General features: G+C 48.9%; 1 protein-coding gene across 6 annotated transcripts in view; it reads right to left on the bottom strand.

Moving 5' to 3' along the window:
• The window catches only part of si:ch211-250n8.1, a 201,965-nt gene that overhangs the window by 16,140 nt on the left and 168,797 nt on the right, over positions 1-17,028 (bottom strand). For 5 of the 6 annotated variants that reach the window (XM_038776619.1, XM_038776617.1, XM_038776616.1 and 2 more), the window contains 2 exons: positions 13,110-13,192; positions 4,238-4,332 (listed from right to left, as the gene is read on the bottom strand). In XM_038776619.1, coding sequence (XP_038632547.1) covers positions 4,238-4,332; positions 13,110-13,192 — 178 coding nt within the window. The remainder of the gene's footprint in view (positions 1-4,237; positions 4,333-13,109; positions 13,193-17,028) is intronic. The other variant, XM_038776618.1, reaches the window with a different exon arrangement.

Consider the following 17,028-nt stretch of genomic DNA (forward strand, 5'->3'; position numbering starts at 1 on the left):
ATCAAGATCATTCAGGCAGCACGGTGGCACAGTGGTTAGCATTTCTGCCAATACAGAGCCAGGGACCTCGGTTCGATTCCGGCCTTCGGTGACCATAAGACACAGGAGCAGAATTAGGCCACTCAGCCCAAAGAGTCTGCTCCACCATTCAATCATGGCTAATATTTTCTCATCCCCATTCTCCTGCCTTCTCCTCATAGCCCCTGATCCCTTTATTAATCAAGAGCCTATCTATCTTAAAGACACTCAATGACTTGGCCTCCACAGCCTTCTATTGCAAAGAGTTCCACAGATACACCACCCTCTGGCTGAAGAAATTCCTCCTCATCTCAGTTTTGAAGGATCGTCCCTTTCGTCTGAGATGGTGTCCTCTGGTTCTAGTTCTTCCGACAAGTGGAAATATCCTCTCCACATCCACTCTATCCAGGCCTCGCAGTATCCTGTAAGTTTGAATAAGATCCCCCCTCATCCTTCAAAAGTCCAACTAGTACGGACCCAGAGTCCTCAACCGTTCCTCATACAACAAGCTCTTTACCCCAGGGCTCATTCTTGTGAACCTCCTCTGGACCCTTTCCAAGGCCAGCACATCTTTCCTTAGATACAGGGCCCAAAACTGCTCACAATACTCCAAATGGGATCTGACCAGAGCCTTCTACAGACTCAGAAGGTCTTGTATTCTAGTCCTCTCCACATGAATGCTAACATCGCATTTGCCTTCCTAGTTGCCAACTGAACCTACATGTTAACCTTAAGAGATATTGAACAAGGGCTCCCCAGTCCCTTTGTGCTTCTAATTTACTAAGCATTTCCCCATTTAGAAAATAGTCGATGCCTCCATCCAAAGTGGATAACCTCACACTTTTCCACATTGTATTCCATCTGCCGGTTCTTTGCGCACTCTCCTAGCCTATCTGAGTCCTTCTGCAGCCCTCCTGAATCCTCCCTGTCCCTCTACAGATCTTTGTATCATCTGCAAACTTAGCAACAATGTTCCTTCCTCCAGATCATTAATGTTTACTGTGAAAAGTTGTGGTCCCAGCACAAACCCCTGAGGCACACCACTACTCACCGGTTGCCATCCTGAAAAAGACCCCTTTATCCTCACTCTCTGCCTTCTGCCAGTCATCCAATCCTTTGATCTTACCTTGAACACCATGGGCTCTTAACTTATTTAACAGTCTCCTTTGCGGCATCTTGTCAAAGGCCTTCTGGAAATCTAGGGCAGCACGGTAGCACAAGTGGATAGCACTCTGGCTTCACAGCGCCAGGATCCCAGGTTCGATTCCCCGCTGGGTCACTGTCTGTGCGCAGTCTGCACGTTCTCCCCGTGTCTGCGTGGGTTTCCTCTGGGTGCTCCGGTTTCCTCCCACAGTCCAAAGACATGCAGGTTAGGTGGATTGGCCATGATAAATTGCCCTTAGTGACCATAAAGGTTAAGAGGGGTTATTGGGTTACGGGGATAGGATGGAAGAGAGGGCTTAAGTGGGTCGGTGCAGACTCGATGGGCCAAATATGTTCTATGTTCATCTAAATAAATCGCATCCACTGGTTCTCCTACGTCGAACTCCAACAGATTTTTCAGACATGAACTCCCCTTGATGAAGCCGTGCTGACTCAGTCCTCTTTTATCACGCACTTCCAAGTACTCTGCAGTCTCATCTTTAATGATGGACTCTAAAATCTTACCAATGACCAAAGTCAGGCAAACCGGCCTATAATTTCCCATCTTCTGTCTCCCTCCCTTCTTAAACAGCGGTGTTACATTAGCCACTTTCCAGTCCTCAGGGACCCACCCGGTCTCCGGTGATTTCTGAAATATCACCACCAATGCCTCCACAATCTCCTCAGCTATCTCTTTTAGAACCCTGGGGTGTAGTCCATCTGATCCAGGTGACTAACTGTGTGGAGCTTGCCCACTCTCCTCGTGTCTGTGCGGGTTTCCTCCGGGTGCTCGGTTTCCTCCCACAGCCCAAAGATGTGCAGGTTTGTGGATTGGCCTCGCTAAATTACCCCTGAGTGTTCAAAGATGTGCAGGTTAGGTGGGGTTACGGGGCTAGGATGCGAGAGTGGACCGAGGTAGGGTGCTCTTTTGGAGGGCTGGTGCTGACTCAATGGGCCAAGTGGCCTCCTTCTGCCCTGTAAGGATTCCATGGATTTCTAAAATGGCACCCATTTAGATTAATTTCTACAGTTCCTCCTTCTCCCCTACTCTGTGTCATGATATGCAAAGATGCAACCAATGAACACTCAGAATAGGACACAACCAATGGGCAGTCAGGACACTCAGAGGTGGCATCATCACATAAACACTATAAAAGGGAGAGGCACTCACACCCTGCCTCTTTCCACAGACAGACATCTAGAGAGTTAGACAGGGTTGATCAGCAGCATCACACCCCAGCACATGGCTGAGAGCAAGCTGGTACAGTTAGACTGAGTTACTACAGTTAGATTAGCAGAGAGTCAAACTTATTTGAGAACTGTGTTAATAGTTCAATAAATACGTTGAACCCATTTCAGAGTCTGGAGCATCCTTTAGTTAAGACTGCATCAAGTAGCAGCCTGTGTTATCCAAAGCAGCATAACACAACACTGTACGCTATTGATCACATCTACCCTGTTCTAAACCAGTATCTCTCTACAAAGTAGGACTGAAGTCTGGAGCAACCAGATTCCACCCCATCCCCGAGTGTCTCCAACTCACGCTCCAGCTCAATGACTTTCGAGCTAGAGGGATTCAAGACAGAACCTCTACTGCACATGTGTTTACTCTCGATAGCCACAAGCTCTCACATATGTCTACAAACTAAATTTCACTAAGCAGTAAACAAAACATTTAAATATCCACTGTAAGAATTTGAGGTGAAAATAAAACGCAGCTACTCCTTCCCCCTCTGCTCCGAATTCCCACTTCAACCAAATTCTCGACATTAGCACCGTTAACACTGCGCTCCATGTGCATCAAATGCTGTTTCGCAGTATGTGAAGAATGAAAATTATTTCCTTTGCTGGTTGCATACAGATCCACTCCAGATGATAAATACCTGGCCAACACTTACCGAGTGGGCATTATTACGATGTGCGAATGGAAACGCATCAAGGCACTGGGGTCCTGGCATCTGCAGCTGTCCAACCAACACACACAAGCAAGCTTACGCTTCGAGATTGTTAAACCAGACAGGGCATCCCTGCTAGGTGCGCACGCCTGCAAGCAACTGAACCTCATTCAATGGGTCTACACCACAACGCTGTACCATTCGGATCTTCAGGCCAGCATCGACGACATCCTAACCCAGTACCCAGATGTATTTAGCGGGATGGGCACGCTGCCATCCGAGTACAAGATTCTACTGCGGCCTGATGCCAAGCCAGTGGTTGCACCAAGACGAGTCCCTGCTCCACTGAGAGAGCGCCTGAAGGCAGAGCTCACGAGTCTACAACAAAAAGGCATCATCTCCAAGGTCACTGAACCAACCGACTGGGTCAGCTCGAAGGTGTGAGTAAAGAAGCCTTCAGGAGACCTACGCATCTACATTGACCCCAAGGATCTAAACAAAAATATTATGCGGGAACATGACCCCATCCCGAAGAGGGAAGATGGCGCACGCGTGCTTCTTTACAAAATTGGACGCATCCCAAGGATTTTGGCAAATCCAACTTGAAGAATCTGCACCTTCAAAACGCCTTTTGGCCGATTCTGTTACAACCGAATGCCATTTGGCATCATCTCGGCATCTGAGATTTTCCATCGCATCATGAAACAGATGATGGAGAGAATAGAAGGGGTTCGTGTCTCAGTTGACAATATCATAATCATAACCCCAGAGGAACGTGTCGTGACTCAAAAAGTATTCCGACGCATACATGAACATGGCTAAACAGGTCCAAATGCTGCTTTGGGACATCCACGCTGAAGTTCCTGGGCGATCAGATTTTGCGACACAGTGTGCGCCCGGACACAGACAAAATTAAAGCCATCGAGGCAATGAAAGTCCTCGAGGACAAGAAGGCATTCCTGGGAATGGTCAATTTCCTTGGCAAGTTCACCCGAATTTGGCCACACACACCATGGCCCTTGCAACCTGGTGAAAAAATCAACTGCCTTTGAGTGCAATTCAACCAAATTCTCAACATTAGTACCGTTAACACTGCGCTCCATGTGCATCAAATTTCGCAGTATGTGAAGAATGAAAATTATTTCCTTTGCTGGTTGCGTACAGATCCTGACAACACTTACCTATTCTCAGGATAATTTCATTTGCCTCCTCAACCAAGTTGGATTCGTACACAAAACAATCAAAAGATGTTGTCTGTGGTGTTTCTGGGGAATTCCTGAAATAAAGCAACCTCCTCTTAGCACAAAAGCTCACACAAAGATTTCAAATACTGAATTGTAGTCAAGTTCAAGCACAACGTTAATACTGCAATATTAGTTTAATACATTTTGAAATTTTAAAATGTGCCTTGATAAATGCATAATTACTAATATTTTTTGAAATTATTGAATTATATTTAAATTATTCTAGAGTTGTTGCTAAATTGTAAACCTAGATTATGTGCTCAAGACTCTGGAATGGGGCATCAATGCACACATTTGAGTTTCACCCACCTACAGCCTAGTTGACAGTTGTAGAATCCGCTAAATCAGCCAGGTAGAGAACAAAGATTCTATTTAGTCACAATATTACACTCTCCGAAGGGTCTCCTCCCTGACCTGCTCCCAGGCCGGGGTTTTATACTTAAGAGCTGAGATCTCAGTTAAGGGGGAAAACCCCGCCCATTCGTTACCTGAAGAATTCAGATTCAGAGGAGGTCATCTGGAATCTCATTGTCTTCCTTATCTTGTGACCTCCCTGAAGGTATCAGTGAAGGCCTATTCTGTGCTCAGCAGATACAGTGTGACACTTAAGGAAAGGGTACTTTTTCCAAGAGTGGGGATGTCAATTACAAGGGGTCACGATTTCAAGGTGAGAGGGGGAAAGTTTAAGGGAGATGGGCGTGGAAAGTTTTTTACGCAGAGGGTGGTGGGTGCCTGGACTGCTTTGCCAGCGGAGGTGGTAGAGGCGGGTATGATAGCATCATTTAAGAGGCATCTAGACAGGTATATGAACGGGTGGGGAACAGAGGGAAGTAGATCCTTGGAAAATAGGCAACAGGTTTAGATAAAGGATCAGCACAGGCTGGGAGGGCCGAAGGGCCTGTTCCTGTGCTGTAATTTGCTTTGTTCTTTGTGCTCCTATTTTAAAAGGCAGCCTTCCCTGCAATGTCCTGTCCCAAGTGTGTGCTGTTCAAGCATGACCGCCATTTTTAAAAAAAATATTTTTATTGGCATTTCCCATATTTATAAACAGTTGTATGTATAAACATCACAGGCGGTATTCTCTGCTCCCGGGACTAAGTGCTCACGACGGCGCGAACAGGTCCAGGGCACGACCTATTCTGGCCCCCACAGGGGGCCAGTACGGCGCTGGAGTGGTTCACACCAAATGGGCCCCGCGCCAACCCGCGCATGCGCAGTTGGGCCGCGCCATCCTGCGCATGCACAGGGAACTTCTTACGCGCGCCGGCCCCTCACAAAACATGGCGCCGGTGTTCTGGGGCCGGCCGTGGAAAGAGGTAGGCGCAGGGGGGGGCGGGAGAGGCCGGCCCACCGATTGGTGGGGCCAGACCCTATGTGCATTTCGTTGCCCTCTGGATCGGTCTCTTGGTTCCTCCCCCTTCCCCGTTGTCCCCCCCCTCTGGCTTCGGCTGTGCATTTCCGGACAGAATGGGGAAAAAAACCTTGCGGTTTCCCCACCTTTCTCCCCCCCCCCAACTCCCCCACTTGTTGCGCAGTCGTTTGGTATCTCATCTATCTTGGTGGGTTTAAAAAAAATTCTTATTAGGTTACTCCTCATTGCTGGCCTCGAACAGGTTTTGGAACAGACTGACAAACTGCCCCCAAGTATCCAGGAAGCCTTCCTCTGACCCTCAGGTGGAGAAATTCCGAGAGGTCAGGAAGCCAGTCTGCAGCTGTGGGTGGTGCTGCCGATCGCCAGCCGAGCAGGATTCTCCGGCGTGCGATTAGGGAAGCGAAAGCGAGGGCGTTGGCCCCCTTCCCCATGTGTAGCTCTGGCTGCTCCGATACCCCGAAGATTGCCACTATTGGGCATGGCTTCACCCTCACCCCCACAATCCTGGACATTGCCTCGGAGAAGGCTGTCCAGAACCCAGCAAGCTTGGGGCAAGCCCAAAACATGTGGGTGTGGTTGGCTGGGCCCCTCTGGCACCGTTCATATTTGTCCTCCACCTCCGGGAAGAATCTGCTCATTCGGGTTCTGGTCAGGAACTCTTTGCACCACTTTGAGCTGCCTTGGCTTAGCCTTGCGCAGGAGAAGGTGGAGTTCACCCTGCTTCGCTCCAGAGACCCCATCCTACCTCTGTCCACAGTGCGTCCTCCCATTTTTGTCTGGTCTCGTCCAGTGGAGTCCGGGCTCTGTCCAGTAGCTGTCTGTATATTTTTCCCCCTTCTCGTTGCTTGTGCCTATCAGGTCCTTTAGTAATATGGTTTCTGGGACACCGGCGTACCCCATTGTCTCTTTGCGGAGGTGTCTCATTTCCTGTCCTTTTGCTCGCCTCCACTTCCTCGTCAGTTCGTCTAGTGTCGCCAGTCTGTGCCCTATGCAGAAGTCCCCGACCATCAATGTACCCCCGTTCCGCCTCCATCTTTTGAAGGTGGGATCCAGCTAGGCTGGGGATAATCTGTGATTGCCGCATATGGGGGCCATGGGGACACTTTGGCAGACCCGAAGTGTGGGCTCAGCTGGGTCCATGTTCTCAGCTTGGCTGCTACCACTGTGCTCGTTGTGTACCTTGTTGAGGGGGATGGGAGTGCTGCTGTGGCCAGGGCCCGGAGGGTCGTTCCTTTACAGGATGCCTCCTCCATTTGTACCCAATCTGTATCGGTTCTTGTACCCATCCCCTCACTCTTTCTGCCATTGCTGGTAGTATTGTAGGTTTGGTGAGGCCAAGCCCCCTTTGATTTTCCTTCTTTGCAGTGTCTGTTTGGGAATTCTCGGGTTCTTAACCCCCATACAAATGCCATGATTAGACTATCTACTGGAAAAAGGCCTTGGGGATGAAGATCGGAATGGATCGAAACAGGAGGAGGAACCTTGGCAGTACGTTCATGTTTATCGTCTGGGGCGCGACTTCAGGGTGCAACTCGATTCCATCATCCAACAGTACCACACCGTCTTCGAGGGCATGGGCACGCTCCCGTGTATATACAAGATTCTACTCAAGCCAAACGCCACGCCTGTGGTACATGCACCTCGCAGGGTCCCAGCGCCCCTTAAGGACCGCCTCAAGCAACACCTCCAGGACCAAGGGGTCATCTCCAGGGTCACGGAACCGATCGACTGGGTGAGTTCCATGGTCTGTGTGAAGAAACCGTCCGGTGAGCTAAGGATCTGCATAGATCCTAAGGATCTTAATCGGAATATCATGCGGGAGCACTACCCGATTCCCAAACGTGAGGAACTCACGTGTGAAATGGCCCAAGCCAAACTCTTCACAAAACTCAACACCTCAAAAGGCTTCTGGCAAATCCAGCTGGATGAATTGAGCAGAAAGCTGTGTACATTCAACAAGCCCTTTGGCAGATACTGCTACAACCGAACGCCATTTGGCATCACCTCAGCGTCCGAAGTATTCCATAGAATAATGGAACAGATGATGGAGGGAATTGACGGCGTCCGGGTATACGTCGACGACATAATAATCTGGTCCACCACCCCGCAGGAGCACATCAGGCGCCTCAAGCGCATCTTCTGGCACATACACGAGCATGGCCTCCGCCTCAATAGGGCCAAATGCTCTTTCGGCCAGTCGGACATCAAATTCCTGGGTGATCATATTTCCCATTTGGATGTGCGGCCGGAAGAGGACAGGATTGCTGCTATCACATCCATGAAAACGCCCGAGGACAAGAAAGTGGTCCTCCGGTTCCTGGGCATGGTGAATTTCCTCGGGAAGTTTATTCCAAATCTCGCCTCGCACACCACGGCTCTCAGAAACCTGGTTCGAAAGACAAAGGACTTCCAGTGGCTCCCTGCCCACAAGCTCGAGTGGAGGGAACTGAAGGCCAAGCTATCCATGGCCCCAGTGCTGGCCTTTTTCGATCCGGCCAAGGAAACAAAAATCTCTACGGACGCCAGTCAATCTGGGATTGGAGCCGTGCTTCCGCAGCGTGATGATAGGCCTCCGTTGCCTATGCGTCACGGGTAATGACCCCCACGGAACAGCGCTACGCGCAAATTGAGAAGGAGTGCCTCGGCCTTCTGACCAGTGTCGCGAAGTTCCACGACTATGTTTATGGACTTCCCCAGTTTACTGTTGAGACCGACCATCGTCAACATAATACAAAAGGTCTTGAATGATATGACGCCTCGCCTCAAGCGCATCCTGCTCAAGCTCCGGAGGTATTATTTTCAACTCGTTTATACCCCTGGGAAAGACCTTATCGTTGCCGACGCCCTCTCCAGGTCGGTCACCACTCCATGCGATCACGAAGGGTTCGTTTGCCAGGTCGACGCTCAAGTTGAGTTCGCAGCCTCCCACTTGCCAGCATCGGATGCACGCCTGGTACAAATTCGCCGCGAGATAGTGGCTGACCCCCTTCTGCAGCGTGTCATGCGCCTAATGACGGACATTGGCTCAAGGGCCAATGCCCACAGTTTTACAATGTTCGTGACGATCTGGCGGTTGTTGACAGGGTTCTCCTGAAGCTAGACCACATCGTGATCCCGCACAGAATGCACCAGCTAGTCCTAAAGCAGCTGCACGAAAGCCATCTGGGTGTTGAAAAATGTCGCCGCAGGGCCAGGGAAGCTGTCTATTGGCAGGGAATCAACGACGACATTACCAATGCGGTACTCAACTGCCCCACCTGCCAGCGTTTTCAACCCGCTCAACCACGGGAGACCCTGATGCCCCATGAGTTGGTCACATCGCCCTGGACCAAGGTAGGCATTGACCTGTTCCACGCATTGGGTAGGGACTATGTTTTAATTATTGATTACTTCTCAAACTACCCGGAGATCATCAGGTTGCACGACCTCACTTCTTCTGCTGTCATTCGGGCGTGCAAAGAGTCGTTTGCCCGGCATGGCATCCCGCTCACAGTGATGTCGGACAATGCCCCCTGTTTCACAAGCCAGGAATGGGCCAGCTTCGCCCGACAGTACAACTTCGCACACATCACTTCCAGTCCCCTGTACCCTCAGTCCAATGGCAAGGCGGAAAAGGGGGTTCATATAGCCAAGAGGCTACTCTGCAAGGCTGCCGATGCTGGCTCTGACTTCCATCTTGCTTTGTTGGCCTATCGCTCCGCCCCGCTCTCCACTGGGCTGTCGCCTGCACAGTTACTGATGAACCACACACTGAGGACGATGGTGCCATCGATTCACACCCCCAATCTCGATCATGTCCCCGTGCTCCACAGGATGCAGATGTCTCAGGCGCAGCAAAAGATGACACACGACTCACGTGCTGCTAATCTCCCCGACATCCAGCCAAACAACACGGTTCGCATTCATATACCGGATGGTGGCTGGTCTGCACCTGCTGTTGTCCTCAGGCAGGTGGCCCCCCCGTTCCTTCCTGGTCCGGTCACCGGACGGATCCATTTGGCGCCGCAATCAGCGTGCCCTTCGCCTTGTTCCACAATCGTCACGGGATCCTCCGGGTCGCTCCCCTGCTGACCCTGCCACAGACTGTGCAGAGCTTCCGGTCACTCTGCTTCCCCCTGACTGTGCTGCAGCCCACCCAGCTCCTGACCTGGCGGCTATCGACCTACCCTTGAGGCGGTCAACCAGATATCGTCGTCCACCTCAGAGACTGAATTTATGAACTTTGCAAATTTATGGACTCTGAGATGTTTCCTTCCTTGTTAAATCGTTTTCCAGTGGTTTGTAAATAGCATTGTTCTTGTTCAATTTGTTGCATACTAATTATCTGTACCAGGCACCTTCCCTTGTATATAGCTTTGTTTTCCTGTATATAGATTTGTACATATGTCTTCGCACCTCACATGTAGTTAGGAACATTCTTCACCCACCCACACTATTTATTGTCACACATTCACATCAATTTTTTTTAAAAGAGGAGGGATATCATAATATACACCAGTATATCATGGTGCTAATTAATATTGCTAGGGGGGGCCTAGCCCTCGTCCCGTAGCACGAGTGGTACGTCTAGTATTTTATAAGAGTTAATAAAATAGTGTTGAACCTTCTTCAGTGTTGGTGGCCTATGTCTGCTTCACAAGTCCACAGTGCTCAACACTTCACCTTCGTTAGGAGGCCATCCAAAATGGCCGCGGTCGCCGCTCTCACCATGAGGTCGAGCCTCAGGGCTCGGGGTTTCCTTTTGTCCAGGGGGTACCCAACATGGCAGCCAGCTATGTGTATTCCACGTGGCTGCGCCCTTGCACTCCAGGGTCTATCTTCGCCCTGAAGCCCTCCCGAGTGGCTGTTTGTGGTGCCATCTTGGTTCCTCGCCCTGCTCCATTCCCACCGAGGCCTGTGTTCGTGCTGCTTATCTACCTCACCCTTCTCTTTGCTTCTTCTGTTCTGCGCTCTCCCCCCGACTCCCCCCCCATAGTCCCTGTCCCTCTGTCCTCCCCCGTGTTCTTCCCCCCTTCTGCCCTGTTTCCCTCCCCCCCCCCACTTTGGGCCAGGCGCTCCCTCTCCCCTGAGAAGCGCGCCGTGGCCCTCCTTTCTTCCTGCCCTCCCGTGTTGGCCCTCCTCGCTAGCACGGTGGACCCCCTCCCAGTACTTGCCCTGCTCTGGTCCTGTTTTACCTTCCTTTTGCTAGCCCTTGTCTCACTCTCCTGTCTGCCTTTCTCGCCCTCATTTACCTTGCTTTGCTCCCCCCATTGCATTGAGAGATTGAACGAGGCCAGGAACGAGTTAGCACAGTCCCGCACAGTGCACCAAAGACGTGTATGCAGTTTGTGATCTTATTGTCTCTGTTTACGGTCTGCCCTCCGCTCTTTATTCCGATTCTTCCTTTCTTTTCCATCCGTGTCGCTTTCATGATGGCCGTTGCGGCTGTCCCTCCCCCAGTTTGTTCGCTCTAACGAACTTCTCCGCTGCCGCTGGGGCGTTAAATAACAGCTCCTTCCCCTCAAATGTGACCCAGAGTTTGGCCGGGAATAACATCCCAAATTTCACATTACTTTTGTAGAGTGCTGATTTGGCCCTGTTGAATTCAGCCCTTCTTTTGGCCAGGTCCGCCCCAATGTCCTGGGGCCCTTATGGTCTTCCCTTCCCACATGCTCGATTTTGTCTAAAAAACTTTAGATTTTTTCCCTGTCTTGGAACCTGTGCAGCTTCACGATAATCACTCTGGGCTGCTCCCCGGCTTTGGGCCTGGATCGAAGTGACCTGTGCGCTCTGCCAATTTCTGGGGGGTTTGGAAATTTCTCCCTTCCCACTAGCCTGCCCAGCATTTGGGTGACGTAGCCTGCTGGGCCTCTGCCCTCCATCCCCTCTGGTAGGCCACATTCTGCCATCTGGACCTATTTTCCTGGCCCTCCACTTTCCCTCTTAGGCTCCCCTGGGTCGTTACCAGCCTTTTCACCTCGGTTTCCTGAGTTACCATCCTGTCGCTCTGGTCCAAGGCAGCCCTCTCCAACTCCTTAATCGTTTTCTCCTGCGTCTCCACCTTCCTTTCCAGGCCATCGATGGTTCACTGTATTTTGTCCGTTGTCTCCGCCAGCATCTCCTTCATCATTGTGTGGAGCTCCTTTCTGAGTGCCTCCCTCTTGGCGATTATCTCCATTTTTATATCCTCCTTTATGGCATTTATTTCCGTTTTCAGCACACTTCTTATAGAACTTATAGAACAGTACAGCACAGAACAGGCCCTTCGGCCCTCGATGTTGTGCCGAGCAATAATCACCCTACTTAAACCCACGTAACCCAACAATCCACCCATTAACCTTACACTACGGGCAATTTTAGCATGGCCAATCCACCTAACCCGCACATCTTTGGACTGTGGGAGGAAACCGGAGCACCCGGAGGAAACCCACGCACACACGGGGAGGACGTGCAGACTCCACACAGACAGTGACCCAGCCGGGAATCGAACCTGGGACCCTGGAGCTGTGAAGCATTGATGCTAACCACCATGCTACCGTGAGGCCCCGTATTCTCTATTCCTCCCACTGTGCGGAGAGGGTGGGGGATGGTCACCGCATCCTGTTCCTGCTCCGCTGCTCGGCTCGCCAGCTTTTCCGCTTCCTGGTTCACCTGAACTCCCGTCTAGCCTCATGGGGTCGTCTGCCTGCGCGGCCGCAGTTCCTGCTTTTTTCCTTCACCTTCGCTGCTGCTCCTTCTTACATCTCGCCGTCCCTCCAATTTATTATTATTTGCGGCATATTTCTGTTTTGTGCCTTTCTCTTTTTTTCCTGGGTTTTGGTGCGAAAAATAAATTCTTTTTTTACCCCCCGAAGAAAAAACCCCCAAAGAAAAAACCCCCAAGGGTTTTTTTCTCCTTTTAAAAACGATTTTTTTTTACAAAAAGGAATTTATTTTTTTTTAGAAAGTTTTTTAAAAAAAGTTTTAAAATTTTCAGGAGAGGAAAAAAAAAGTTGAATAAATAGAATTATTATTCTATTTTTGTCTTATCCTCTCTGTGCTCCAACTTTTAGGCTGTTTCTTGTTGCGATCCCCACTCCTCCACGTGCAGCTGCTCCGCTGACCGAGACCAGTCTCTCCTTTTTTTTCTCTTCAGCTCCATGGAACGGAGCTTTGGCGCCTGGGAGGCAGGACCAATTTTGTACAAGTTTAATTTTTAAAAAAACCCGCCAAGAAACCCCCCGAAAAAAGCCGCGATTTTGTGGACCTCTTTCAACCGGAGCTCTTAATGACACAAGCGCTCAGTTTGTGCCCAGATTCCTGGACCTCCTTCAAGTTGCAGTGTGGGTCCTTCAGACAACATGCAGACTTCACACCTGATAACATAGGGAGCAGATGAACACCACTGGAGCAACCGTCCCAAAGCCCAGGTTCAAGGTTCAAATCTATCACCACGTTTATACAATATGTTTTACTTACGCCACACAGTAAGCAAAGAGGGTTCGCCTGTTCAATCGGTGTCCAACTGAAGAGATCTCAGGGTAGTGATGATGAAAAAGGACCTGAAAAAGAGGAACATTAGATTTTCAGAAAGTGCCTTGCTAAAATCTTGCTGGAATAAAAGCAACAGTCAAATGGTGCTGCACACAACAGTTGGGACACAATTGAAATTAGAGTACCAGTCAGCTAATCAGTATCCAGTGTGTGTGCCTGATGCGCATGTGTGTGTGTATGCGCACATGGGTTGATGTTCATTGTAACAATCTCCCTTACCCTAATATCCACATAATTTGGGCAGCACAGTAACACAGTCGCTTCACAGCTCCAGGGTCCCAGGTTTGATTCCTGGCTTGGTTCACTGCAGTCTGCACGTTCTCCCCGTGTCTGTGTGGGTTTCCTCTGGGAGCTCCGGTTTCCTCCCACAGTCCAAGGTTAGGTAGGTTGGCCATGCTAAACTGCCAGAGTTGAGCTTGGGCACAACATGGCGCCGGAGCGTTCCGCCCTGCCCAGTTCCCGGAGCTCCTGTCCCGGCCCCCGAGACCTGGCCCAACTCGACCAACTTGGAGAGGCCCGCCCAGTGACCCGAACTGGAACGGCCTGCCCAGCAACCCGACCTACCTGGAGATGGAGGAAAGTGTAATGTGTAAGAGTTTTGTTTTTGGAGCAGCTTGTGACAGAACCTACTAGGGAACAGTCAATTCTGGATTTGGTGATGTGTAATGAGGCAGACTTGATTAGGGAACTTAAGGTGAAGGAACCCTCAGGCAGCAGTGACCACAATATGATAGAATTTACCCTGCAGTTTGAGAGGGAGAAGCTGCAATCAGATGTAACGGTATTACAATTAGATAAGGATAACTGCAAAGACATGAGGGAGGAGCTGGCCAGAGTTGATTGCAAAAGGAACCGAGCAGGGAAGACAGTGGAACAGCAATGGCAGGAGTTTTTGGGGGTTATTCGGGAGGCACAACAGAAATTCATCCCAAGGAGGAGGAAACAAGGCATCCATGGCTGACGAGGGAAGTCAAGGGCAGCATAAAAGCTAAAGAAAAAGCTTACAAAGTGGCGAGAATTAGTGGGAAGCCAGAGGATTGGGAAACCTTTAAAAGCGTGCAGAGGACAACTAAAAAAGCAATAAGGGATGAGAAGATGAAATATAAGTAATATAAAGTGTCATGTGAGAGCACCTTAAAGAAATGGGTGTCTTTAAATGGATGTGTATATAAATATCTGTAGTGAGAGTACCTTTAAGACATGGGTGTTTATTACTGCAGTGATGTCAGAGAGTGGGTGGAGCTGGGCTGTCTGTCAGCTTTTTACTTTTGTTTTTGAGCAGGCTGAAGGGTGTGGTTAGGTTTGTTTTCAGTGTTGGAGCTGAAGCCAGAAGAAGCAGGGAAAGACTATCTCTTGATCATTTGCTGAATTCGGAATTATAAATGTTCTCAGTAGTGAATGTAAACAGAATGTGCTTCTGTTGAAAGGTGTTTCTTCTGTCATCTGGATGTTGTTTGGCAAGTTATTAAGCATTACTTTGTGTTGCATTCTTTGGGGGTCATATTTGAATTAATGGTTGCTAAGATGTTCACTGTATGTTTCATAAAGGTTAACTTGAGTTCATAGAATAAACACTGTTTTGCTTTTAAAAATACTTTTCCATTTCTGCTGTACCACACCTGTAGAGTGGGTCATGTGCTCCCAATACCACAATCTACTAAAAGTTGTGGATCAGGTGAACTCCATGATATACATTGGGGTTCTCTAAACCCTGGCCCATAACAAATTGGGGGCTCGAGGGGGGTAAAAGTATATCTATTGGATTGACTTTGTGAACTTAAAGACAGTGAGGGATGAGCATATTGTGGTTGCTTTTCAGGTGTGGTTTTTCAGTTTAAGTAGGGAGTGTGTTGTGGACAATCGCTCTTTCAGAGGCTCTGAAGTTTTTGTGGGTGGAAACGGTCACAGACAGTACTAAAACAGACTGTTAGATTTGGCAAAAAAATTGCAGTTAACATTACCTGACAAAATGCGAAAAGATGAGGTAATTATGACGGTGGGTAAGCATTTAAAGTTGCCTGAGATACAGTTTGACTAATTGGAATCAGCAAAAATTCAGTTACGAATTAAACAAATCGAACATGAGAAAGAATTTGAATACGAAATAGAGAGAGAGAGAGGAAAAAGAAAGAGAAAGAGAGAGAAGAAAGGAAAACAGAAAGAATAGCCCTAGCAGAACAAAAAGATAGAGAAAGGGAGATACTGATCAGGTAAAAAGATAAAGAGAGAGAGTTTGAACTTCAGAAAATGGCCATGAAACATGACAGTCAGTTAAAATTGGCAGGCATAAAGGGAAACGTACAGTTCAATGATAATGATAGTGAGAAAGAGTGTCAGAGTCGAAGGCTTGGTGGGGATATATTTAAATATAGAACATAGAACATTACAGCGCAGTACGGGCCCTTCAGCCCTCGATGTTGCGCCGACCGGTGAAACCATCTGAAGCCTATCTGCCTAACACTATTCCATTTTCATCCATATGTCTATCCAGTGACCACTTAAATGCCTTTAAATTTGGCGAGTCTACTACTGTTGCAGGCAGGGCGTTCCACACCCCTACTACTCTCTGAGTAAAGAAACTGCCTCTGACATCTGTCCTATATCTACCACCCCTCAATTTAAAACTATGTCCCCTCGTGTTAGTCATCACCATCTGAGGAAAAAGACTCTCACTGTCCACCCTATCTAACCCTCTGACTATCTTATATGTCTCTATTAAGTCACCTCTCAGCCTTCTCCTCTCTAACGAAAACAACCTCAAGTCCCTGAGCCTTTCCTCGTAAGACCTTCCCTCCATACCAGGCAACATCCTAGTAAATCTCCTCTGAACCCTTTCCAAAGCTTCCACATCCTTCCTATAATGTGGTGACCAGAACTGCACGCTGTACTCCAGGTGCGGCCGCACCAGAGTTTTGTACAGCTGCAGCATGACCTAGTGGCTCCGAAACTCAATCCCCCTACTGATAAAGGCTAGCACACCATATGCCACCTGGGTGGCAACTTTCAGGGATTTATGTACCTGGATGCCAAGATCTCTCTGTTCATCTACACTACCAAGAATCTTGCCATTAGCCCAGTACTCTGCATTCCTGTTACTCCTTCCAAAGTGAACCACCTCACACTTTTCGCATTTAACTCTATCTGCCACCTCTCAGCCCAGCTCTGCAGCTTATCTATGTCCCTCTGTAACCTATAACATCCTTCAGCACTATCCACAACTCCACCGACCTTCGTGTCATCTGCAAATTTACTAACCCATCCTTCTACACCCTCTTCCAGGTCATTTATAAAAATGACAAACAGCAGTGGCCCCAAAACAGATCCTTGCGGTACACCACTAGTAACTGAACTCCAGGATGAACATTTGCCATCAACCACCACCCTCTGTCTTCTTTCAGCTAGCCAATTACTGATCCAAACCGCTAAATCACCTTCAATCCCATACTTCCGATTTTCTGCAATAGCCTACCGTGGGGAACCTTATCAAACGCCTTACTGAAATCCATATACACATCAACCGTTTTACCCTCATCCACCTGTTTGGTCACCTTCTCAATAAACTCAATAAGGTTTGTGAGGCATGACCTACCCTTCACAAAACCGTGTTGGGTATCGCTAATCAACTTGTTCTTTTCAAGATGATTATAAACCCTATCTCTTATAACCTTTCCCAACATTTTACCCACAACCGAAGTAAGGCTCACAGGTCTATAATTACCAGGGTTGTCTCTACTCCCCTTCTTGAACAAGGGGACAACATTTGCTATCCTCCAGTCTTCCAGCTCTATTCCTGTCGACAAAGACGACATAAAGATCAAGGACAAAGGCTCTGCAATCTCCTCCC

This window comes from Scyliorhinus canicula, chromosome 18 (genome assembly GCF_902713615.1).
Source record: "Scyliorhinus canicula chromosome 18, sScyCan1.1, whole genome shotgun sequence".
Lineage (NCBI taxonomy): Eukaryota > Metazoa > Chordata > Chondrichthyes > Carcharhiniformes > Scyliorhinidae > Scyliorhinus > Scyliorhinus canicula.